Consider the following 26,645-nt stretch of genomic DNA (forward strand, 5'->3'; position numbering starts at 1 on the left):
ACTAAACAACATACACATATCAAACCGAATGAAAAAATAAAAAATAAAAGAAAAAAATATATCTATACATACACACACACACATGCTTATATACATATACATTAATCAATTAAATTAGTAATTAAGGTTGCAAGTATTTACTATGAACTATCTTTTTAAATTTACAAATATTATTGTGAAAAATATCAACCTCAGCACACACAGCATTATAATATTTACACATTCTTACGAGCGGAGCATTCTGGGAAACATTGTTATCAGTCATAGGTATAACAAATAATTCCTGGATGCGCACAGAACGCGTCGGCTCCTTGATCTCCAGCCTCTCCAAAAGGCAGCTGTCAAATGAGCCATTTGCTATTTTATGCAAAGTGCACAGGTCGCTCACCCACCTCCTCCTTTCAAGACTCACCATTTGAAAGTGGGCAAGACGCTGGTCATATTGGTTTATTTTTCTCCTAAGACCATACTTATAGCACAATGCTCTGACAAACCGCCTTTGTATAGCCTCCAATCTATCTATATGAGTTTGGTATATCGGGGTCCATACCGCCGAACAATACTCAACTATGGTTCTAACGAGAGAGCTGTATAAGATAATCAAGGAGTCGGCTCGCCTGAATGGTTTAGCAGTTCTTAGAATGAAGGACAGCATCCGGCCAGCTCTGCTACATATATCATTATAATGAGGTCTAAAGGACATAGCAGAGTCAAATAGCACTCCCAAGTCGCGAATCACCTCAACTCTATCAACTAGAATACCCTTAACATTATATTTATACTGGATAGGGTTCCTACTTTTTGTAAATGTTATAACTCGGCACTTCTCAATATTCAGAACCATAAAGTTTTCATTGCACCAAGCAGAGATAGTATTAATATCCAATTGTAAGGTCTCACAATCTCTTTCATCAGATATACGTCTGAAGACTTTAATGTCGTCTGCATATGCCAAACATTCACTGCTTATTTTGCCAAGCAAGTCATTCACAAATAACAAAAAGAGTAAAGGACCCAGCTTCGATCCCTGGGGCACGCCCGATGTTGCTAAAAAAGGCACAGATTCGTACCCACTCAGAGCAACCAGTTGGGTACGGTTCAAAAGGTAAGAACTTAACCATCTATATAAGTTCCCATGAATCCCCACATGCTGAGCCTTCACAAGCAATGCAAAATGGTCCACTCTATCAAAAGCTTTTGAAAAATCGGTATATATAGCGTCCACCTGCTTTTTATCATTAAATGATGAACATAAATAAGTAGAATAGCATAAAAGATTAGAGTTGGTTGACCTTCCAGTAACAAATCCATGCTGTCGTGGGCTCAATATATGTTTGAGATGGTTATACATATGGGTATAGATGAAACCCTCGAATATCTTAGCGAATAAGTTTAGAATACAGATAGGTCTATAATTCAAAACATCACCTTTGTCTCCAGATTTATACACTGGTGTAACTTTGGCTATCTTCCATAGGCTAGGAAATACTCCCTCGTGCAAAGATTTCTCAAATATAATCAATAACGGTGTAACAAGAGCAGTAGCGCAAAAACGAACAAAAATAGGTGGAATCCCGTCAAAGCCAGCACCCTTAGAAAGATCGACACTTTGTAACTTTCCTAACAATTCCTCTCTAGTTATCTGTAAATTACCAATAGAGAAGTTTGATGACGGAAAGCTAGGAAAGTAGTTATTTGTGGTATTAGAAGAGTAAATTGATGAGAAATGACTAGCAAACAGGTTTACAATATCTTCACCCGTAGTACCAACTTTGTCTTGATAACACATCCGACCAGGAATATTATTGGTGATACGTTTAGATTTTGTGTAGCGCCAAAAAGCTTTTATGTTGAGTTTAACATCCTCTTCAATTCGTTCTATATAATATGTTCTGAAGCACCTCTTAATAACTTCCTTAGTTCTAGTTCTGAGCATAGAGAACTCGTCATAGTCCCTTGGGTTACCAAATCGCTTATATCTAATATGAGCTTTGTTTTTAGATGTAAGCAATTTAATTAAATTTTTGGAATACCATTGCGGATATTTATTGTTTGGACCATTAGACATAGGAGTATATTTTTCTATGATTGAATGTATATATTGTTGTAAAATAACAGAACAAATTCGTCACATCCCATATTGAATGAATATTCAGCCCAATCAATTTTCAATATATCCTTTCTGCAGCTTTCATAGTCAGTTTTACGAAAACATAGTTTTTTAAGCAATGTGTGCTGAATCAATGTAGAAGGAGTGGTTTGAAGTATTAGTTCAAATGTCGGATGGTTCTCATCTAGACGACTCATGTGTAAAGTCGGTAAAATTGATATGAACCTGATAATGGTCTCCGAAGGTGGGGACCGGATCTCGAGGATGGTAAACAGTAGACATACCGTCATTGAGCTCGTTGTAATCAGCTCAGCGAGACGATACAAGAAATTTGACTATATAAACCTGATAATGGTCTCCGAAGGTGGGGACCGGATCTCGAGGATGGTAAGCAGTAGACATGCCGTCATTGAGCTCGTTGTAATCAGCTCAGCGAGACGATACTAGAAATGTGTTATATGAACCTGATGGTGGACTCCGAAGGTGGGTACTGGGTCTGATTGACTCTGATTTCATTTTCGGGCTTAGACATGCTGCACTCGTAGGTTTCAGAACCAAGAAAAATATTTAAAATTTCAACTGGAAGACGAATCGTTGAAATTGATTATTTTTTCAATAAACTCAAAGAAATATAGTGGTATTATAGTAAATATTACCTAATATTTATTTAATATTAAATATTAATAAGTTCATATAGTCACATTTCTAGTATCGTCTCGCTGAGCTGATTACAACGAGCTCAATGACGGTATGTCTACTGCTTACCATCCTCGAGACCGAGTACCCACCTTCGGAGTCCATCATCAGGTTCATATACTCACATTTCTAGTATCGTTTCGCTAAGCTGATTACAACGAGCTCAATGACGGTATGTCTACTGCTTACCATCCTCGAGATCCAGTACCCACCTTCGGAGACCATTATCAGGTTCATATAGTCACATTTCTAGTATCGTCTCGCTGAGCTGATTACAAGGAGCTCAATGACGGTATGTCTACTGCTTACCATCCTCGAGACCCAGTACCCACCTTCGGAGTCCATCATCAGGTTCATATAGTCACATTTCTTGTATCGTCTCGCTGAGCTGATTACAACGAGCTCAATGACGGTATGTCTACTGCTTACCATCCTCGAGACCGAGTACCCACCTTCGGAGTCCATCATCAGGTTCATATACTCACATTTCTAGTATCGTTTCGCTAAGCTGATTACAACGAGCTCAATGACGGTATGTCTGCTGCTTACCATCCTCGAGATCCACTACTCACCTTCGGAGTCCATCATCAGGTTCATATAGTCACATTTCTAGTATCGTTTCGCTGAGCTGATTACAACGAGCTCAATGACGGTATGTCTGCTGCTTACCATCCTCGAGATCCACTACTCACCTTCGGAGTCCATCATCAGGTTCATATAGTCACATTTCTAGTATCGTTTCGCTGAGCTGATTACAACGAGCTCAATGACGGTATGTCTACTGCTTACCATCCTCGAGATCCAGTACCAACCATCAGAGTCCATCGTCAGCTGATGATGATGACTCGGTTTCGGTATTTTAGCAATACTGACATTAAAAAGTTTTAACCTCAGAACGAATTAAACATGTAAAAAAATCATGTATGTACTAGTTAAATAATTGGCAGCCACCATTTTTTCTAGACCAATATTTATTTATAAATTTTTATATTTAGCTAATAATTGGTTTCGTATTCACGTAGTTTTGTTAGACTATTCACTATTTTGTTAGACTAGATGGCGTTAGTAAATTATTGTTTGTAGTAGAGGTCAAATCCTCAAAGTCATCGGCGTATGTTAGAGTCTTAAGCTTTAACTACATTCAACAAATGTGTTTCTTTCTTTCTTTTTTTCCATAAAAAATAATTTTATTCGTGTCAATTAAATTCTTTAATAAAATATTTGACTTCAGAAATAGGTATTAAAAGCTTGCGCCGCTAAGTTTACCGTATATTATTACAAGTCTCGGCACGTAACATGGCCAGATTTTGCATAGTACACGAAAACACACAGGTATTTTTTTTAATAGGAAAAGATCCACGACATCCGTACATCAAATGCTTCACTGAAACTTCGTAGCGTTAGTCAAATATGGGTTAAAGATAAATTCTGGACAATCATCGCTGCTGTGTAAAATAAACTTATCTACAAGTATCAGGAAGCCCTCATTTCCTCTCAGCCAAAGAGTTTTCTCGACTCTTGTATATATGGGCGATTTATGAATATATGAAGCGTTTTCTTCTTTGTATTAAATTATTCGTAAATATATAATAGATGTTTGTATGCTGTAAAGAAACAAATGAATGTCTTATTTGGCGAAAATTTGTATTACAATGAAAATTTCAACCGTATTTATTTTTAATCTAGTTTCATCTGGAATGAAGATTGATAACGTCAAAATTGACCTCATATTTTACGAGATACGATCTTAATAACAAACATCAAATAAATTACCTACGCCTTAAACCTGTTTTTATACTTTTTACGACTCACGGTTGGCATTTGTCTCTTTATTACGTCCACGACTTGTTTTTGTCGATTTTCGGAGAAAAAAAACCTAGGAGAACGATTAAGAGTTAGTGTTAAAATTTCTAAATAAGTGAACCAGCCAAAGTGTAAATTGAAGGGCAAAGTATGACTGCTGAATTTGATTTGATTATTCTCGTTATAAGTTGTTAACCATTCGTTATACATAAGACGAAAAACAATAGCGATACATTATTTCCTAAAACAGAAATGGCCTTGGGCGTGGCATATAGCAAGATGCCCGGGTAAAAGTTGGACTTAAAAGAGAACTACATATATAGAAAGGACTAAGCGGCAGCAGGGGAGGGCGCCTACAAAAAAGGGGGATAGGAGTAGGTAATAGAAGCGGTAGCAGGAAGCGAATGGAGAAAGAAAACCATGGACAAAAACAGTTGGATATATAATCATGGTGAAGGACGCCTTTACCTATGAAAGAGTTCCGACGGTACTGAAGCTAGCGAATTATATATATAAAAATATTTTAACAGTAAATTCTACTTGTTATAATGATTGGAAATTATACGGGCTTTTATTATTATTATAAGCGTTCTGTAGATCGGCCATAACATATATATCAAAGTTATGTAAAAAATTGAAACTTTTATAAAAACTATTTAAAAAAACTAATATAACGAGTAATAAACTTAGAATATTATTTAAGAATCTGATAATAAAGCATTTGTATGTTTAAATCCGCGCAAATGAAGTTTTAGGCACATTTGTGAACACGGGCGTATATCGATCCCACGGTAGGAGCGCCAAGGTCAATGACACGACCTTTGCAACAATTGCTTATGCAAAGAATTGGTATATTTTATCAAACAGAAATAGCAATAATAATATAAGAAGTGAATAAATATCTTAAGAAAGAAATATCTTAAATATAAATACTTAATAAAGCCAAGATTTCTAAAGTTTATAATTAAATAATTGCAGTACAAATATTTAACTTTAGTTTTAGAACCCCATACCAGGACATAGGCCTCCTCCAATGTAAATATTACACTTTAATTATCATATATATAGAATTAAGTACCTAAAGTTAATTGAACTTTAATTGAATTCTTAATTGAGCCTCAACTTGGGAGACATTTTAGCACTTGGCATTTTTTTAAAACAAGTAGATTTATTTATTTCCTCACTGACACAGGCAATAACAAATACGAACCAATTCGACTTTGGGTCCTTTAAGAAAAGAGCGTACCAATTCTTAAAAGGCCGGCAACACATTTGGAAACAATATGAGAGTCCATCAACGGTGGTATCACTTAACATCAGGTGAGCCTTCTGCCCGTTTTTGCAATTTTTTTATAGAACAGGGGGCAGGAGGCTCATCTGATTTTAAGTGATACCACCACCCATGGACACTCAATGCCAGAGGACTCGCGAGTGTATTGCCGGCCTTATAAAAATTGGTACGCTCTTTTCTTGAAGGACCCAAAGTCGAATTAGGTCGGAATTACTTCAGTGGGCAGCTGGTTCTACAAAGTGGTGGTGCGCGGCATAAACTGCCTGGAAAATCGTAGTTTTCTGTAAGTAAATTTATGAAATTAGCTAACTATTAAGACATGGAGGCAGAGTATTATATCAATTATATCTTGTTATTTAAAAACTTTTACACAACTTGAAAAAAAAACGGAGTAGAACGCAAAAGCCATACGTACACAGCTGTCTGATGTTTTTTTATTTTACACGTGACATTAAAATTAAAGTACCAATTTAATACACAATACGACAAAAACAGTAGATATTTTCGGACATTAATTGCATCTGAACGTCTGAGAATCCCGACGCGGAACTCACAATACACCATTACCAGTACACCAAGGCTGGTGAAAGTCCGCTATTTAACTCGGATCTTTATGTTGAATACTGTCTTGTTAAATAAATCTTTATATGATATAAACAAGGATAACTTAAATACAGTAAATCCAATTCGATTATTGAATCCAAATTGCTGATAAGTTACCTTTGTAGCGCATGCGATGAAAGATATTTTATATGCATTTTTTACACCTCACATTATTTTAGTTTAGATCCTTATTTTTTCTCACAATTTAAATATCCTATATATATCAGTGATAATGTATCAAATAGCGAATGAATTGTTAAAATCTGTCCAGTACTTTTTGAGCCATTTCGTTACAAACTTACTTACATACAAATCTTTCCTCTTTATTATATTAGTATATATAGACATTGATCTAATATAAATTTTATTATCACCTTGAAATCGCACTATCTCTCGTACTCCGGTTATAAATATTCTTGGTTTGCAGCATTCTAAGCAATAACAGATAAATAATAATAATGTATTAAATACTTATTAGAGATCCTTGATGGACCAAATGTTTAATCAATAAAACTTAACAATAACGTAGTTGTCTATAAAAAAAATTATTTGCAAATTACAAAGACACCAGCAGCAAACCTTAAAGACTAATATTTGAACAAATGTTACACATACGTAGTCGATTGTATCAAAACTTCCAAGTCGACTATAATAAAAAAAATAATAGTTTACTTACTTTCATATTAGTTTTCCATGTATTTTCATATGCAAGCGGGAAACGCCATATATATCTCGACTGTATCTAGATTCTAGGCTGTAGCGTGGGAGTATAATCGATGTATGACGCATTGGAAAGCTTGTGTATTCCCGAGACGACGCCCCATTCCCATTTTCCACTAACGAATAGACGTAGATTATCAATATACCTACTAACGTATATGTGAAATACGAGACGTAGCGATAATTTTTTTAACTTTTAAGTACATTTTGAAAATGGATTTTTTATCCCCAATTTGCTTGCAGTCGAGTACGTATGTAATATATGGATTCAGTATAAAGTGATTATCACTATTATTATGATTAGTGTACTTGGCTTCCTCTTGACTCACTATCCAATGATGACGCCATTAAAAAGCGAACTTTAGACTTCTATATGCCATAATCCAATAGGTTTTTGACATATTGATATCTAAATTCCGACTAAATCCTACCCAAAAAGTATAGATGGGACTGAATGATGCTATATAGAAAACGAATTTACCTACAAAAGGGTATATTACCTACAATGAGGAAATGCTGCCAGCGTTAAAAGTACTGCCTAGGGCACAAACGGTTTAAATTTATATTAATTTTCAATTTATTATATTTTAATTATTATTATTACATAGGTTATGTAAATATCGTACATAAGTGTATTAGTTATCATGTAATTACTGTGTAGGTATAATCTGCTTTAACTTAAATACACTAATTACATAAGACACTTTAAATAAATTTCTTACAAATTAAGTCAAATTACAAATTATCTCTCTCAAGTATACACAACTTGACAGGCAGAGACGAAGTATTATAGACTTAATACGCTGTATGAGTACCTTGTTTTATAAATCATTATTTCGTTATAAGAGTATAATTCCAAGGATTTTATCTGGAATAAAATAAAATAATAAGACCGTAACCTGGCAACATTTAATCGGCTTTTGTGTTGCCATAGTATTTAATGCTTCTTATATTCCTTGCCAATTAAGCAAATATCGTAAAATGTTTTTGTTATCTTTTAATAAACAATCCTCTCAACCATAATTATTTTCTTAATAATATATCGTTATTTTTATCAATTCTAGATTCGGTATTACTTAAAGTGTTTTTTTTTTGCTATACAACAAGTTTTCTAGCTTAATGAAAATATTCAATTGTTATAATTTTTTTCGTCTGTTGTGGTTTGTGTCAGAATGACCAGCGCTGTTGAACTCGTCTTCTCCACAGCATAATGCTGCGCCAGGCCCAGTTACTGCTACAACACACACACATTACACACTTAAAATCTACCTTATTCCTTTTTTTCTTTCTATATGTTCTTTTAGTTTTTGATTATAATTATAATTATTTTACGCGTTAGTAATAATTACTTAAGGTTTTTTAGCGGTAACTGCAAACTTACTACAAAATTAAAGTGAATACGTGGAAAACCCCGACTGCGACTATATACGTTGTGGTTTTGAAATACAATTTAATTTTTCCTACAAAACGAACAAATTACGTTTACAAATTCGGATGTATTGTGTATATAATCGTACAACCTTTTCTATATTCATTTAAACATGTATTTTTTGTAACAGCAGGCAAACGGGCAGGAGGCTCGCCTGATGTTAAGTGATACCACCGCCGCCCATGAACACTCACATTCCCAGAAGGCTTCCAAATGCTTTGCCGGCCTTTTAAGAACTAGTACGATTTTTGCTTGAAGGATGGTGGAATTGGTTGAGAAATACTTCAGTGTGCAGCTGTTTAAACATAGTGTAACTATTTTGTATAGAATAAAATATGTAATCAATAACGTATATTATTTACGCTTATGAACGTTATTATTTAATAAAGGAGAATCAAAATTTACATCGACAATAAACCATTAACCATAACTAAGGGTGTAGAAGAGAAGAACTGTCTGAAACATGGCGAATCATAATAATCGCCAATATTTGGTTGAACAAAAATGTATATAAGTACTATAATAATATTCAAAAATAGTAACTTATATCTCTTACACCGGTTGTTGTTCCACAGATTATTCCCTATGAAATAACTAATAGAAGTGTAGATTTTCATATCAGACTCAGTCTAAATTCTGTATTTATCCAAAATGCGTGATATCTTACCACTTACGGGGTAGGGTACCCCTGCCGTTTAGTTTAAATCCCCACTGCGAACCCTTCATCTTTATATCATATTTTAAGACTAACGTGAGCGCATTTAAACTATTTTATGAAGAATTCTTTTTTTTTTACTTTTAATAAACCTTCCACAACATTGTGCAATTTCACTGTATGTGCTGATCTTTGTCTATGCCACCGATTATAAACCGCAATTGAAAAGCGCAAGCAATAGTTATACTTGTAACGTCTAGTTATATAATATCTCATATCTCAAGGAATTTATACACAGAACACTTTCCCAGTGGAAATAATTGTATCAAATGTTTGTTATGTATTACCTTTATCGTAGAAAGAGATCAGTCGACAGTCAACACGCATGATTTTAGCCAGAGCTATAATGTGTAGGTTTTTAAAATATAAGAATTCTCTCATTTATAGTCGCTTGCCAAAAGCTGCCATACAACCCTCAATATCAATCAATAAGTTAGGATTAGAAATTATTTTATCATAATTAATGTACCTACCACTTTAAATTTTATCGGTATTGCGACGGTAAATGACGGCTACACGGTGTTTAGGCATTAAATTTAAATTTTCAGTCTCATTAACATTAGGTATTGAAAGCGAAAGAAACGAGGTCAAACCTAATTAATCATAAAAAACTACCTTGTAATAACAAAACACGCTCTGTAATTGTGTGAAAACGTATGACAGAATCACAGAACTTAATAAAAACTATTATCACTGATAACGAAAGTAGATTATGAAATGTTATAGGAAGTGGGCATTTATGGCTGGAGCGTTAGGGCGTAATAATCTTTAACCAACCTGCTATTCTTAAAACTGCACGATCCGCTGGATCCAGCTGCAGAATGGACAAAGGCTTGTCCTTCGCCCATTCCTTCAAGCTAAAGTCGTTTTCGAATTCCATATTTTTGTCATCCAAAACACGCAATCGGGCGCGGACCCGCGAACATACTTGAATCAATCCAATCCAGCCCTAACGTCGACAGAACCATAAAACACTATAACCAACGCTAAAGGCAAATAGGAGGTAAACAAAACATTACTTTCATTATAAATCTGAAAATCAATACCGAATACAAAATCACTAAAGATACGCCACTGCGTATCTCGAATTTGTACACTGGTGGTCCTCTGAGCACACACTATAACTGAACACGCTAATTAATTAACGAGTAATATTAAAGAAATATAATAAATCCCACGGGACAGGCAAACGTTTTAGGTTATTTCACCGAGCGTCTTATACCGAACCGGCGGGCAGACATGATGCGACTGTTTAGTTCAGATTATAACCGTCGCGTCGCCGCTATCGCTCAGCTGTTTCCGCGCACGCTCACACGACGTTATACTGCTACTTTTAAAACACCAATATATAAATGTCAAAGACATTTATGAGTTTTACCTTTAAAATTTGGTTGGATTATACATTAATAATCGTAATGCTGCCATCTTTATATTTATTATCGAAGCAGTCCTGGAGTAGTATAATGATTGCCATTTCTTACAAAAAAAATCCAATTTTTATTTATAATAAGAGTTCGAGATAGCTGTTTTTATTTTAATTTATTTTTTATTATTCAGTAGTCAACATTTTCTATTGAAATGGTAATAAATTTAATAAGTTGTTTTTAATTTAGCTCAACAGTATCTCGCCAGGTTTATTACTGCTATGTCTTCGCTTTTATTGTGGAGAACATAAAGGTCGGTAAAAATATATATAAAATACAGAGGGTATTCGATTTTCCATGGTGATTCATGGTGATTCCAGGTGGAATAGTAATGGCACTGTTTTCCACGAAATAGCTGATTTTACCAACTTGTATCGGAGTGGTTTCAAATCACGTGGAAATGACAGAAGAGATGCAAAGCGAGTAGTTTTTGTGCTTTTGCGTCATTACATTTGGCTAGTGTATTTGCCCAGGACAGATGACAAATTCACATGAAATCCCCATACTAAGTGCATACATTTTTTACGGTTCAATTTTTATTTTTCAAGTTGTCTACGTGCACTATCTACATAAATAAAATAAATAAATAAAAGTTTTTACCTTTCACAGGTAATTGCGGAATTCGGTCCTTTTTAAGGTATGAAGTTTGGTTTTACTATTCCTAACTGGCTCCAAACAATTTAATTAAGTATTTAATTCACGTGCGTGCTTCAACTTTTCACAGGTATTATGATTGCGAAATCCTGTTGATTGTTCATCATCCAGATAATACATCTCAAAACGTTAAGCCTTTCAACATCCAGCACTCCAAGTAACCGTTTAATCAGGGTTAAGCTGGGAGAGGATAATGTTAAACTTAGTATGCGAAAGCACTCGCATATTTAAATTGTATTTATGTGACACATTAGTATCACTAGACACGGCCATTTTTCGGACTGTCTGTGCCCTAGGTAACGATTTAGTTGAATTATTTAACAGTATTAATGTATCGATGTATGTATGTATTTCAATTTATAAAAGTACTCATACGTCAACGTGCCAGTAATTTTTTTTGTGATAATTATTTAAGAAAAAAAGTAATTTACACCGATTTGTGGAAACAGCAGCCCACTGAAGTATTTCGGAACCAAAGACCAGCAACGCACTCGCGAGCTCTCTGGCATGGAGAGTGTCCATGGGCGGTGGTATCACTTAACATCAGGTAAGCCTCCTGCCCATTTGCCCCCTGTTCTATAAAAAAAATTATATAGAAAAATGATAGATTAGATAGTTTCTCATTTAAACTAGATAATTAATAAAAGGATCAAAAAATTACGAATACATTATGACCTATATATAAATATAAGTTTAATAAAATACAATATTTCGAAAGACAGGTTTTACCTAAATTTGTACAAATGTTTTCGTTCTGGTAGCCCTGGTTGTCATAGTAACGAATAAACGAAAATGTCAAAATAGAAAAGTACATGTAGGCTGTAGCTGTTGTAAGTTAATATTCTTTTAAAAAATTTTTTTTACCAAAACTATTTAAACATTATTTGCAAATTGATTTTTGTACATTTGATATTTACATTTAATAAAGCATCCATGTGAATATAGAAATCATAATTCTAACAGCATGTTCAAGTTAAAGTTTTCAGCAAGTTTTATCAATAAATTTGCACGGAATAGTTATTGTGACCTAAATATCAGCTAAGTGTTGACTCCGTGACCTACATTTTGATTCTTTGTCTTAGGAATATGGGAAGTTGTATTATGCCTATCATGGCTTTTCTGGAATCAAAATTACGTACAGCAAGCTGATAATGTCTGAGTGTGAGCGTACCGTACAGGTTGGTTTTGGTCAAGAATTGCATTGACTGTTCTTTACACTCCTATATCAAAAGTGTCCATAACTAAAATTCCCAATTTGTGTTTATTAAAGACTAAATTTGTGAACAGGTAAGTATGTTGCTGAGTTACTTCATCATATATAATTGATTTATATAAAATGTTATATTTTTAGATTATGCAATATACAATAAATTAACCAAGTATATTTAGATGTGGTTTTTGTTACTTTGTTTACAGCCACATTCAAGAAGGATTTCAAAAGACAGTAAGAATGATAAACAAAGGCTTATATTCAGTGGAAATTTTGCAGAAAGTGGTCGTCACTTTGATATAACGGCAGACAGAGCAAGTATGCGACAAGATATATTAAATGCTGTTATGATGAGAACACAGTCCCACATAGAGGTTAATCCACTTTATGAAGACCCTAGGGATGTTATAGGTAATTTAAGATATTCATACCAGTTGTTAATGTATGTGAAAAATGATTGCGTAACCTATTTATTATTTGTCGTAGGAACTAGACAATCCTAAAATAGAAAATGACAGTTTAGTCTTTAATCCTAAACAAAATATTTACCCTGATTTTGCATTGGGATGTATTTGTAAAGAAAATAAAGTTTTTCACTTTTTATACAGATAAGGTAGCTATTTTATCTTAAGATAAACTTAAGTAAAAATCACTAGCAGCCCGTCCAAGCTTCTTTTTAAACATTTTGCCATAAATATACAGTAATAGCACCATACCTAAATAATACTCTATTGCTAGCTCCCTTTGCGTACGGTACTTGATGAAAACAAAATGGTAACAAGATAAATGACATCAACGGGTAATTTTTAGAAACATTTCACTAGCTTATGTTAATCAGTAATAATGTAGCATTCAAAAATTGATAGAATTTATTAAGTACTTTTTGAGACAATTTGTTACAAACATACCTATATTCAATTTTTTTTATAATCTTAGTTTAGTAATATAAATAATTTCACATAAAAAATTGGAGAGTTATATTTACATTTAAGGTCAAGGCCAAAGCTACGAATGAAGCTGTGTATCACTTGAGATCATCCCCTTATTGCCTGATCTGTAGATATGATCAGCCCATGGTATTATTTGCCTTTCTACATTCCTGGTCTATTCTATTTTATTGGCTAACAATTTTGTAGTTCTTCAGATAAGTTTTTTTTCTAGCTTAACTTTCATATATGACATAAATTTTCAGATAAGCCATTAAAACCGCCAAGAAAACGCAACTTTCATGCTGTTGCTGTATCTTCACCAAGATCTAAAGATAAATCAAGTAAGGAACACAAGAGAAAACTAACAAAGAAATATGAAGGTCTAGTTACAGCTTTGATGGATAAGTGTGAAGAAAATTTAACTATGGTGTGTATAATTTTTAATAATATCCGACTAGAAGCTCTTTATGATTCATCGAAATTATTTTCTTCTATTTAAATGACTGACATTTAACTTTTTAAAGTTGTATAACAAATGTATGAACTTAAATTTATCTTCTGTTAATTTTTTCAAAGACCTCTAATCTCTTTGTGCACAACTAAGTTGGAAACCAACTCTAATAGTATGAATGGTAATTTCAGATATCAGAAAAAGACACCCAAATATCAAAGCTGAAAGAAAAATTGAAAGCCATACTGGATTACAACAGACTGTTTGCAGATGAAAATGATAGATTAAAAGGAGAAAATGAAGAATTAGTAAAATATATAGAAGAGTGTAAAAGAGTTATTAAAGGAGAGAGGGATAGAAGTGGCAAGTGTGAAAAGAAATGTAAAGAGTTAGAAGAGAGGGTGAAGCAATATCAGGTGCCAGATAGAGGTATATATTATGCATATTTTTTTGCTTTTAAGAATATCTTAATATACTTGTCAACACATCACATATGTAGAATCACTATGTAGAACCAGCTGCCCACTGAAATATTTTCAAACCAATTTGACGTAGGGTCCTACAAGAAAAGCGCCTACCAATTCTTAAAGGGCCGGCAATGCACTCTTCTGCCAATGTGAGTGTCCATGGGCGGCGGTATCACTTAATATCAGATGAGCTTCCTGCCCATTTGCATCCAGTTACACAAAACAACTCGTAGTTTTTAAATAAAAAAAGAGTTTGTTGACAAAAAGACAATGCTAACTGTCTAACTAATAGTCAGTTAAAAATAATAATTAATTTATGACAAAACACAGTATTTGAATTAATTATTAAAATAATAAAGAAAGATTAGAAAATTATATGAAAAAGTTTGATTTTTCAAGAAATAAAATTATTTTTTATATATTTATCATTGAGAAAGATTAAACATAAAACTTAATAAACTAAATAATACATAAACAATTTAACTGAGTTGTTTAAATGAAATGGTTTAGATACAGAGCCCCAAGCGATACCTTTAGTTGAAGTATGTATGAGCTGCAGCAGTCGACAGATTGTTCTGAACCAAAGCAAAGATCACAATACAAGGCTTCAGAAAGACCTGCAGGCAATGAAAGATGTACTCTATAGGTAAGATCTTAGTAATTAAACAATTAATCTTATATATAAAATTCTTGTATCACGGGGTTAGTAACCGAACTCCTCCGAAACGGCTCGACTCTCATGAAATTTTGTGTGCGTATTGGGTAGGTCTGAGAATCGAACAACATCTATTTTTCATCCCCCTAAATGTTAAGGGTGGTCCACCCCTAAATTTATTTATTTATTTTTTAGACAAAATTTTTCGTTTTTATTTTTTTACTCTACACCATACAAAAATACACGCAACCCTAAATTTTCATCCCTCTACAATCATCCCTTATGTTTTTTTTGTTAATTATAAACTTTAATTTTTTGGCACAAAAACATGGCAAAACAACGTTTGCCGGGTCAGCTAGCAGTTTATAAATTTGTTTGTAACAGTAAAAAGTACAAGTTTAACAGTTTTAAAGAACACATCAGCATCACCTTGATAGCTACGAACTAGCAAACTGGGGAGTGTTCAAGTATTATTTTAAATATGAAAAAAAAAAAATTTCTTGTTAATATGATGGTGGTCGTGCATAGGGTTAGAAAATGTAAAAAAAATGTAATCGAGCATGTCAGATTTTCTAAAGGGATGTTAAGTGAACTAAATAAGCTCTTATCTAATAATCTATCAATGATGCTAACTCGCAGCCATAATTAGAATATGCCAAAAAAACTCCATTTTGAAATAGGCGTCAGATTAATAAGATATAGATAGTTTTTTTTACGTCACTTGCAAATTGTCAGATTAGTGAAAAATACACTTTTTGATATGGAATTAACTCACTCTACCTTTTCATGTATAATTTTTTTTAGATTAAACGTGCAACTCTCTCGATACCAAGAGAAGTTGCGTACCACTAAAACCGATTGCAAAGATTTCAAGAGTGAGAAATACGAATGCTTTGATTCGCTTCTAACAGTTAATTTTGGCCAGAAACAAGGTATGTTCAATATTTAATAAGGGCACGATTATGTACTACTTGATTTAGATTTTGGGAGGATTCTAAAAGTCAGTTAGAATACATAGGTAAATGATTAACTGATTTTTTTTATACAGCAGGCAAACGGGTAGGAGGCTCACCTGATGTTAAGTGATACCGCCGCCCATGGACACTCTCTATGCCAGAGGGCTCGCGAGTGCGTTTCCGGCCTTTTAAGAATCCGACGCTGTTTTCTTGAAGGACCCTAAGTGGAATTGGTTCGGAAATACTTCAGTCGGCAGCTGGTTCCACAAAGTGCAAAAACTAAAATACTAGGCAAAAACTGCCTAGAAAAACGCGCAGTTGTGGAACGGTGGACGTCGAGGTGATACGGGCGGAATTTCATTCTGTCTCGACGCCCGATGATGAAACTACTTATTGAACATTCAGTATTAATGTTTTGAAGTCACAACGTCCGATGAACGCCGGCTGCACTTACGGAAAAGCATGACTCATTGTCCCGTTACGCTCATTGTACGCTTGCGCTGCATCTATCTCTCTTCCACTCGATTGGCTTATGCGTCCGCGGACTCACTCTTTTGTATCCATACAAAATAATTACGATTCAATAAAATGATTAAATTTTATTCATACAATTATACAATCATTTTATTTATGTTTTATTATTATCATCGTCCGTAACGCGACTTTACAGACAACAATTTTTTCATTTGATTTTAGATGGAGAAAATGATGTAGTTCAAACAAAAGTCGAGGATGGTGCAACGAGTCGATTTGTCGATATCTCAGGTTTATTAAGTGCACAGGCATTAGGTACGAATTAATTTTATTTTAATTTTTACATAAAATTTAATTGTAATCCGAGTGTAATTGATATAAATTTCAAATTTATTTATTTATTTAAACAAAATTAGTCAGTGAATACTGTCTAATGTATTTATAGTGTATAATGCTTATGTATTTATTTAATTATAAGTAATCTAACAGCTTATACATATTATAATACAAAACACTAAGACAATACAGAAAGCCAAAACAGATTCCATATATAAACAATTTATGTATATAAAACAGAAAACAAGCGTGTGCATTAATAAGGATAGATTGCATGCATGCATTTATAAATAAAGATACATTAAAATATATAAATATATTATTGGACTATATATATCCTATGAATAATGTCTATAAAAAATAATGTTGACTTTTTCAGCACCTCTGTTCGATGCTTATCAAGAAAACTTGCAAGAAAAGGAAAACTTGATAATGGACTATGAAAAGCAATTTGAAAGTATTAATAAAAAATCTAAAGAAATAGTTACAGAGAACAAATCTCTATTAGAGAGAGTTGTTAATTTAGAAACAGAGTTGGTGGGAGTGAGACAGAACTATAAGAAACTCGTTGTCGAGAAAGAGACGGGTGATATCGAGAGAGCTTCGCTTTTGGAGAGGGCTGATAGGGCGGAGTCTAAGTTGAAAGAAGTATACGAGTTGTACGAAGATAAAAGTGAGTAGATTTATTTTTAAATATTTAATACGTACTTGAAGAAAAATATCGCGAGAAATCCTTTCACATCTTGGAGGTTATATCGCCAGTGTACCATATTCGTGCAATGAATAAATTATTATTATTATTATTATTATAGTGTTTTAATACAATATTTGTTATAATAATAAGAAACTCACAAGTAATGTGCCAAAAACCATTTGAAAATTGAATTAGATTCATTTAATATTTCTTTCTTGACGTTCATAAGTGTACATAATGTTACCTATATGAATAAATAAATTTAAAAAAATAAAATAAAAATTGTTCTGAAAGAAAGAAAAAAACAACAAAAATCTTAATTACACATAGTAAAAAGGATGTTTAGTTAAAAAGAAAGTTCGCTAGCCCCAGGATTCGCTGTTTTGTATGCTAGACTCTTTTTTTTGTAACGGTACTAGGCGATCACTTCGGGAATTTCCTTAAGTAAAAAGAGAGAAGTTTTTTAAAGAAGTTTTGAAAAAAAAATAGCATATATTCGTAATTTTAAAATATTGAACAAGTTTCTCAACTGAAAAACAGTTTTTATATTATTTAAAAGTCGTTTCCAAAAAGCAACTGAACCCATTTTTTGAAGTCGGTAAAAAATATTTCAAGCAGTGTTGGCATAGTTGCTTTAGCGTGCGTCTCTCAATCCTGAGGTTCGATGGCTGGCTGTGCACCAAAAGTCTTTCTGTCTGTCCAAACGTTGAAAAAAACATCGCAAGGAAACCTTGGCTTGCCTTAGACAAAACGTCGACGTCAAGTCAGGCATAGAAAGCATCTACTTGCCTATTAGCTTGACAAATCATCATGAAACAGATACAGAAATCTAAGGCCCAAACCTAAAAATGTTTTAGCGCCACTGAATTATTATTTGTTTTAATAAATTTCAGTGGCGGCCATGATGCGTGACTACGAGACGGTACATCGAGAGTACTTCACAGTGAAAACCGCTCTAGATGCTTCTACGGGGAAAATGGCTCAAATGGATGTCTTGAGAACTAGAACAGTACCGGCTGACCTTCATGAAAGGAGATTAGAGGATTGCAAAAGGTAATCTAACAGTCCTAACTCAATTGTCTATGAAATAAATGTCTATATTTTTATATTGAGAAAATTTTCTATATTGTTTACATCATAAATGCATGAATTTTTTTGATATTTAAATTGTCTATTCGGAACGAAAAAATTAAAAAGCGGTCGTTTAGTTCTCGATGTATAAAGCTATTCCGACTTTGTTTTGTTGGCAGTGGCAGATAACGCTATTACTTAAACTACTTTGTTTAAAATTACACAAATTACTTTTAAGAATATTTCCATTAACTACTTTTATTAAAAATTCATAAATGTATTTCATTAGTTATTACATAAATCACGTATAATAATAATTACACAAATTACTTTTAAGAATATTTCCATTAACTACTTTTATTAAAAATACATAAATGTATTTCATTAGTAATTACATAAATCACGTTTAATAATAATTACACAAATTACTTTTAAGAATATTTCCATTAACTACTTTTATTAAAAATTCATAAATGTATTTCATTAGTAATTACATAAATCACGTTTAATAATAATTACATAAATTACTTTAAATAATAATGACATCAACTACTTTTAAGAATATTTCCATTAAATACTTTTATTAATAATTACATTATTTTTGATTAATAATTAAAAATAAATAATTTTTATCAATAATTAATAATAATTACTTACATTTATTTCATTAGTAATTACATAAATCACTTTTAATAATATTTTCATAAATTACTGTTATTAATAATTACTATGGAATTGCTATTACTAAAGGCTATCTATTTAATATTAGCAACTAACGAACTCGTATGAACGCTTTTAAACTGATATGGCTTGACGAAAACAATACTTTAATCTTACAACATGACATCATCACAGATAAAATGAACTACAGCTCACTTCTAGAAAAATTGCTCTTCCATATTCCCGGTTAACAGTCTCATTATCGTGCTTTGTGTTAGGTTCCTCACATAAACACCAACTATGCAAAAATCTGTTTTGTATCGCGCAGCACGGACATACAACGATTATTATTTAAGCCTTGATTCGTTAAAACTATCGAGAAATATGGTTAATAGGATTATTGAGAATAATCCATTGCCCAAAATCACCTGTTTCATGACACACACACTTAAACACATACCCTCGCTTTCACACCATCACTCAACACAGCCGAATTCGGTAATTAGGGAATTAATCAAAAGAAGTTTTGGATAACATAGGAATTAATTAGTTTTAAATATGAAATTTTACGTAAATCACTGTTTCAATATCAACAGGCTTCTAGAAGAGTTAAAGCATCAATACAGCATGGATACGGAGAGGAAGAATGAGCAAATAAAGAAGATGCAAGAAGATTTGTGCTATGCGGATGAGAGGTAATTTATCCTGAACAAAAATCATTCCTTGTGATTTATTTTGCAATAAAAAACACTATTTCACGTATTGTTTTGTTTAGTGTAAATTGGAAGATATATCAAATAAAACATTATTTAACTATTTATTTGCATTTCTACAGATTTTTAAAGTGAAGCAAAGGAAATAGTAAAAAAATAGTTGAAACACACCGTTTTCACTTAAGTGATCTTTTATCACTGAGTTAACTAAATTTAATAAAAAGTGACGTAGGAATAGTCCAAGACTTAAAAATAATAATAATAAATCATTGGCGGTACAACTTCTTTAGGTCTTGGCCTCAGATGTCTGAATCTGTTTCATGATCATATTTCAATCTAATAGGCAAGTATTTGATCAGTCTCCAGTGCCTGACACACGTCGTCGACTTTTTGGGTCTAAGACATGTCCATTTTCCTTCACCGTTCGAGCAAATGTTAAATGCGCACATAGAAAGTCAATTGGTGCATAGCCGAGGATCGAACCTAGGACCTGAGGGATGAGAGTCGCACGGTGAAGCCACTAGCCAACACTGCTCTATCAACCAACAACTATTGGCCATAATATATTATTTGCAGATATGACAAGGTGTGCCAGCAACTAGAGACTGTGCAGGAAGAGTTAAAGACAGCGCTGAAGAATGCTAAGTGAGTTTTACTGTTATGATTACAATAGAAATGTGTTTATTCCTCTTGAACTAAACACAAAGAAGTAATGTAAGATGTTGTATTAATGATGATACTTGTTTTCATTTATTTTACTTTTTATTGCATTACCTACATTAAAATATTTGACATTTTGTTAAGGTCCATTGCTCTGTTATGTAAGAAAAATATGACTTTTTTTCTGAAAATTGTGATCAAAGATTTTGAATTCTATACACACGTATTGACGTGAAAACTTTGATTTAAACAAGTAGATATAATAACAATAAAACGTTTTAATGGATATAAAAATGATATTTTTTATTATTTACGAGTTCTCAAGAATGGAGCTATCTTAATTGTACGGTCATCGGTGTGCTATAAATAATAGATGATTTTATTGTTTCTCTATATTAATACTCGTATAACACGATAGAATATTAGCGAAAAAATGAAATGAATGACTGAAATGTTGGAGAGTTTCTCTACGTCTGGCACTTGGGGCGTAACACCAACGATGTAGGAATTCGCCACGCTTATTACGCTAAAAATCCTGAATGAGCAACATATTAATAATATATGAACGCGTTCCTGAAATAACTCTTATCTAAATCTATAGAATAAGAGTAATCAATATCACAGATTGAAGTCATTATTACTATTGATTTAAGATTGTACCGTCGTGCGGCGTTAGTGTTTCGCAAACGTGCACGCTCTGCGAGCGCCCGAGCCGTACGTGCGAAAAGGGTGCGGCGCGACAACGAGCCGCTAAAACATGCTTTGGCAGCGCTTGAGAAGATTAAAACCGAGATTAAGGTAAGGCAATGCAGATTCCGCTTTTAGTACCGATTTGGTTTTGCGAAAATTAGAACTTTACAGACTTTATAATATATTACAGTTTTACACACACACATATATATATATATAAATGACAAGACAATATTCAATTCGTAAGTTTTATAATTCTACACGATGATTTACATATAATGTATGTCATGAGTCTGCCCCATGCTCCATAGGAAGAGGGACTTAAGGTATATTTAATTATAGGTGGTAAAATCTCGAGCGTACACGTCGTTAGAAGAGTTGGAACGCCGTATTGTGTCCCAAGAACGACGAGCGACGCACGCGCAGGCCGAATATAAGAGGTCGCTGGAAAGGGCTTCCTTAGCTCTCCAACACAAGGAGGAGATCATACGATCGTTGATTGATAAGGTGGCTGATGTGGAGGAAGTGAGGTGAGTTCGACCGATTCCTGTCTGTCTTTTAGAATAAAATACTTAGTGCCTGTTTCACAATGTATGGATAAAGTGCCAAATAGCTATGCAACACATAAATTATTCGAAAGATAAAAGTTCCAAATAAGATACTTCGAATTTCATGACATATAGCGCTATCTGGCAGCCGTGAAACGCAAAAATACTATATATCATATAAGTAACAAATAGCTTATTTGGAACTTATCCGGACATTGTGAAACAGGCTTATATTTGTAAAACTTGCCCCTGCGAACGTTTCGCTTTAATATGATTTTTACTTTGCCTTTTTAGTAGCTACAACATATGGAACATTTTGCTGTGTCGTTATACAGAACACAAAATATCATTGCTCGCCGTTGACATCCGCCATTCCACTATTGAGCGTCTTTTAAGGCAGTTTATGCCATGCACCACCTCTATGTGGACTCTGCCAACTGAAGTATTTCCGAACCAATTTGACTTAAGGCCCTTCAAGAAAAGAGCGTACCAATTCTACTGGCAACGCACGAGCCTACTGTCAATGTGACTGTCCATGGGCGGCAGGATGTCTTGCCCGTTTGGCTTCTATTCTATAAATAAATGCTATCCCACAGAAACTACACTACTAAATAAATCTATTTCTTTTCTTTATCTTACCTCCATTTTTAGATTCCCTAAAGTGCAAGGATTAAATTCATTTTTGTTTATATAGATAATCAGTCTAATGCACAGTTTAATATAAGGCCGGAAATCTGTCATTGTGACTGTCCGTGGGTCGGTATCACACACACATTTGACAAAAAAAAATTGTTAACCTTTTTTTTCCTTAGATTAGATTTTTTCTTGATGGCCACTGCTATAATAATATTTACATAAGCCAGAGGTACATAGTACATACAGTCATTACTAGGCTAACACTGCAGTAAAAAAATATGATAACGTTTAAATAACATACTTAAACTTAATAGTTAGAGTGAAGTCGTTATCTATTATAACTTTCAGACGAAAACCCGTTCGGTATAATGGCACAGTTAATGGCCGCAGTTACAAATATAAAGTAAAATTATGTATTTATTCATTCGCAGTTATTTTTAATTATTCGCATTAAAGAAAAAAATACATTACATAAAAATTATAAAGGATGCAACGGGCGGCCTTATCGTTAACAAGCGATCTCTTCCAGGCAACAAAAAAAAGAAATACGACGAGTAAAAGCAATAGAGCATAACCAAATGATATATGAGAAAAAACAAAGAGCCTTATTCTAAAATAATACAAAAAAATAAGTCAAAATAAAAAAAGCAATCACACGGATTAATGAATAGCGATGCAATACAAAAGAAAATTAATAAGAGATTACTACTAATGGTTAAACACGTTTAAATATGCATTAACGATCTAAAAGTAAAGGAAAATTATTGTTGTTTTTGTAATTGACCGTTTTGTTTGATTTCCTAATAACACTTGGGCAGCAATTACTAACATATTAACTGCTATTCTCTTTTCTACTATAGTTCTTTGTAGCGTGTTTTGTAACCTAAAACCTTCCTTAGTTAACGGACTTTTTAATTAAAAATATATATTTTTAGTTAGACATCATATCCTCTATAAAACTATAGTACGTTTACAGCACTATTGTGAATAGTTGCCGAGGCGTACGCGATATAGGGAGTTGTTTTTTTTAAGTTTCCTTTTTTATAATTAAATAAATAAAATAATTTTTCAAATCGATTCACTAAAAGCCACCATGCAAACCAAAGAACAACCAAACCATCCCTCATAACTATAATGTAAGTGTATATAGAAAACACCCTGTATCTGCCTTAGAACGTAGGTTGTGGGTCGTTTAAAACGATGGCTGGCTCACGTCATACGTGAACAGGTGCTGCTTCCGGAAGCTGCACTGTATCTCCCTTCTTCTGGTTTCTTCTGTTTGCCATTGTTTCCTATATGAATAAATGATTATTTATTTTTCCTATGTGAATATTGACTTTGAGTCATTTTGTATGATGATTTGATATTTTCAAAGAGTACAGAGAATTTTTGACGTCGGTTTTTTCTCTCGGTAGACATCCCTACTCATCGGCAACGAAGACAGAGACAAATATAATGACGTGGGATAAGTGATACCTGCATCTTATAGTCTATAATAAAAATACTTACTCACTTAAAATATCTGTTGCAGGTTAAGTCAGGCAAACGCACATCGTCTCCAAGGTATCGTCTCATCATCAGACTCGTCAAAAAGTCAAGAAACAAAAACGAAGTTAGTCCCGGGACCGGGAGGGTATTTCAGAGAGGATAGGAAGAAAAGGGAAGAGACGAGATGTAAAAGAGAAGATAGAAGGAAAGCTTCGGATAGTGGTAGTTAGATGTAGTGTTTTAGTTAATCTGTGAAAATTCTATTCGTAAGAACGAATTGAAAATTTAATCAACTGTCTAGAGATTCAATTAACTCTCTGATTTCACTACTTTACTGAGACATAATTTATGACATGATCTGGGTCCTTCATAGTTTAAATACTTAAATTACTAGTCGAAACTTGTCAATAGTATTATTGAATGTTAAAATTTCAGGTATAAAATATAAAAATATTTTCTGTTGCCTTATCTACAATATTGTTATTAAAAGATCGTTATTGTATCGGAATTTTTAAAATAATTCACGTTGATAACATTGATACATTATATATGTATAGAAGTATATATATAAAATAAAACACTAAAATATCTATGGTCTTTTAATTCTCCTAAGAAATTCGAGTGGTTGAATAGAATTATACAATTAGAGCTGGGTACTGGGTGATTGCCTACTCGTCTTGATTATTAATATGCAAATTTGTTTCTGCCCTACCTTGCTCTGCGAAACTGTAGTTATATAGAACCTGTTATCAAACATCTGAAGAATTTTCGTACAAATAAAAAACTTTTTTTTTAATTAGTGAGTACTATACATACAAACTAGCAGTAATGACACATTTTTCACGAGAATGCAACGTAATAATCGTGTCAACAGTGATTACGATATCGATTATTTTATTTTATAACTAAATCAAGTATTAGCTATGCAGAAATAATTCAAAGTCCAAGTATACAAAAATCAATCGGTAATACGGATCTGGTAGGTAGCACCGGACACAGCTTTTTCGGATAATTGCAATATTACCAGTAATAGTGCTATTAAATCTGCCAAAATTTTGTTAAATGAGTGAAATAAAACAATGACACTACCACCTTTAGGTAGCCTGTGATCTCTTATCTGTTTCTTGATCATTTTTAATAGGTATTCCGGTTTCCTCACAATGACTTTTTTCACAGTACGAGAAAGGTAAAAGGAAAATTCATTGGTGCACAGCTGTGATACGAACATACGACATCACATAACATATATCTTAAAAGAAATAAATAAATCAATAACTTAACTATGTATAATAAAAAAGATATTTAGGTAAAAAGAAAGTGCACCTGCCTCCATACTATGTTACCCTGTGTTGTCGAGTGTCTTCCTTTACACACATATATTTGACATACATTTCTACATAAACTTAAAATTTTCTGTTTAACTAGATCTGTTTGGAAGCTATTGTTTAAGATTGTTACTGAATTTTATACATTCAAAGGGCCTCTGAAGATGAAAAAGAATCACGAAAAAAGTGTTTTAAATTTAAAATGTGTTGTCCTTTTCAGGATTTCTTAAAATTGTAAAATAATTAACTCTTGACTGGTTTCACCCACATACAACGATAAGAGAGACAGCATTTATTTGCCGTAACCATTATCTCAACCCTGACCGAGGAAGGGCCTCTATTTATGTTAAATAAATACAATTTACGTTTTGTATTTAAAGAATGCGTACATTTCTGTAGCGACCAAGGCCTTTGGTAACACGTGAAATAAACAGTAATCGGAATGTTTTTGCTTTATTTGAAGTATTTATAAACGTTTTATTACATGTATATGTTCATAAATAATAATTTATAAAAGAATAGGGATGCGGCGTCGGAGGTTCAAGAGACACTTTTGATACGACCTGAAAATTAAACTATATTAAAACGACGCTGTGTATATGTACTGAGATATTTTACACTTTTAAGTACTCTCGTTTTGGATTGGTTCCTTGAAGGCTTGAAGTTAATCCTCAGAACGACTGTATGATCAACCGTCGCTTTTATCCATTCATATTTAGCAATGTAATGGCGTATTTGAAGTTTCGGAATTCGAACCTGAGACTTCATAATCTGACGATTTAAGTTAAGTTTTAAGTAACAATTTCATAGAAAACTGCATACATAGCAAATACAAAATTTTCCACAATTATGTAGGGCATGTTTGTATCTTTTGTATCACCTTACGATAATTAAATAATTGTAGTGGTTTTACTACAGATATATTTATTGAATAGGAAGCACTGGAAACAGCTGGAGGATGCCTTTGTGCCACAAAGGCAAGCTGTACAAGAGGACAGCTGCGACAAAACCTTAAAGAACTTTCTTATATTATTAGTATTCGTAATAAAGACTTTGAAATTGAATATTTATTGAATAATGTGAATGCTTTTATGAAAAAAGTCCACAATTATGAACGTGGCTTCGAAGGTCAAGGCTCACTTCATGTTGTTACGCCATAGTAATAGTAACATCCTGAATGTGGTATGGAACACACTTCTGGTAGGATGGTTTCTAAAATATGTTTTTTATGCTTGTC

General features: G+C 33.1%; 2 protein-coding genes across 6 annotated transcripts in view; one reads left to right on the forward strand and one right to left on the reverse strand.

The window, feature by feature from the left end:
• LOC110999013 (dystonin) overlaps positions 1-10,604 on the reverse strand; it is a 215,954-nt gene extending 205,350 nt beyond the window's left edge. For 3 of the 4 annotated variants that reach the window (XM_022267872.2, XM_022267867.2, XM_045632553.1), the window contains exon 1: positions 10,145-10,604. In XM_022267872.2, the coding sequence (XP_022123564.2) occupies positions 10,145-10,247 (103 nt within the window). In that variant the 5' untranslated portion in view covers positions 10,248-10,604. The remainder of the gene's footprint in view (positions 1-10,144) is intronic. The other variant, XM_022267886.2, reaches the window with a different exon arrangement.
• Positions 10,605-12,232: 1,628 nt separating this feature from the next.
• On the forward strand, positions 12,233-24,571 carry LOC110999011 (protein Cep89 homolog). Of its 2 annotated transcripts, XM_022267853.2 has the most exons (15): positions 12,233-12,275; positions 12,528-12,623; positions 12,862-13,066; positions 13,848-14,011; positions 14,227-14,464; positions 15,013-15,148; positions 15,962-16,089; positions 16,810-16,902; positions 17,303-17,596; positions 18,511-18,670; positions 19,945-20,043; positions 20,638-20,706; positions 21,375-21,519; positions 21,754-21,941; positions 24,127-24,571. In XM_022267853.2, exons 2-15 carry the CDS (start codon positions 12,597-12,599, stop codon positions 24,311-24,313), a joined length of 2,133 nt encoding a protein of 710 aa, XP_022123545.2. In that variant the 5' UTR covers positions 12,233-12,275; positions 12,528-12,596; the 3' UTR covers positions 24,314-24,571. The 2 variants fall into 2 exon arrangements, with proteins under 2 accessions (XP_022123545.2, XP_022123547.2); XM_022267855.2 differs by lacking the exon at positions 12,233-12,275 and having other exon boundaries at positions 12,343-12,623; positions 12,935-13,066.
• The last annotated feature ends 2,074 nt before the right edge of the window (positions 24,572-26,645 follow it).

This window comes from Pieris rapae, chromosome 20 (assembly GCF_905147795.1).
Source record: "Pieris rapae chromosome 20, ilPieRapa1.1, whole genome shotgun sequence".
Classification (NCBI taxonomy): Eukaryota; Metazoa; Arthropoda; class Insecta; order Lepidoptera; family Pieridae; genus Pieris; species Pieris rapae.

Bases quoted from the DNA above. Each gene is read 5' to 3' on its own strand.
- LOC110999011 (XM_022267853.2), top strand. From the start codon at position 12,597: ATGTCTGAGTGTGAGCGTACCGTACAG. The intron at 16,090-16,809 runs GTATGTTCAATA...ATTTGATTTTAG, and splicing joins TAATTTTGGCCAGAAACAAG to ATGGAGAAAATGATGTAGTT. The intron at 21,520-21,753 runs GTAAGGCAATGC...ATTTAATTATAG, and splicing joins AGATTAAAACCGAGATTAAG to GTGGTAAAATCTCGAGCGTA.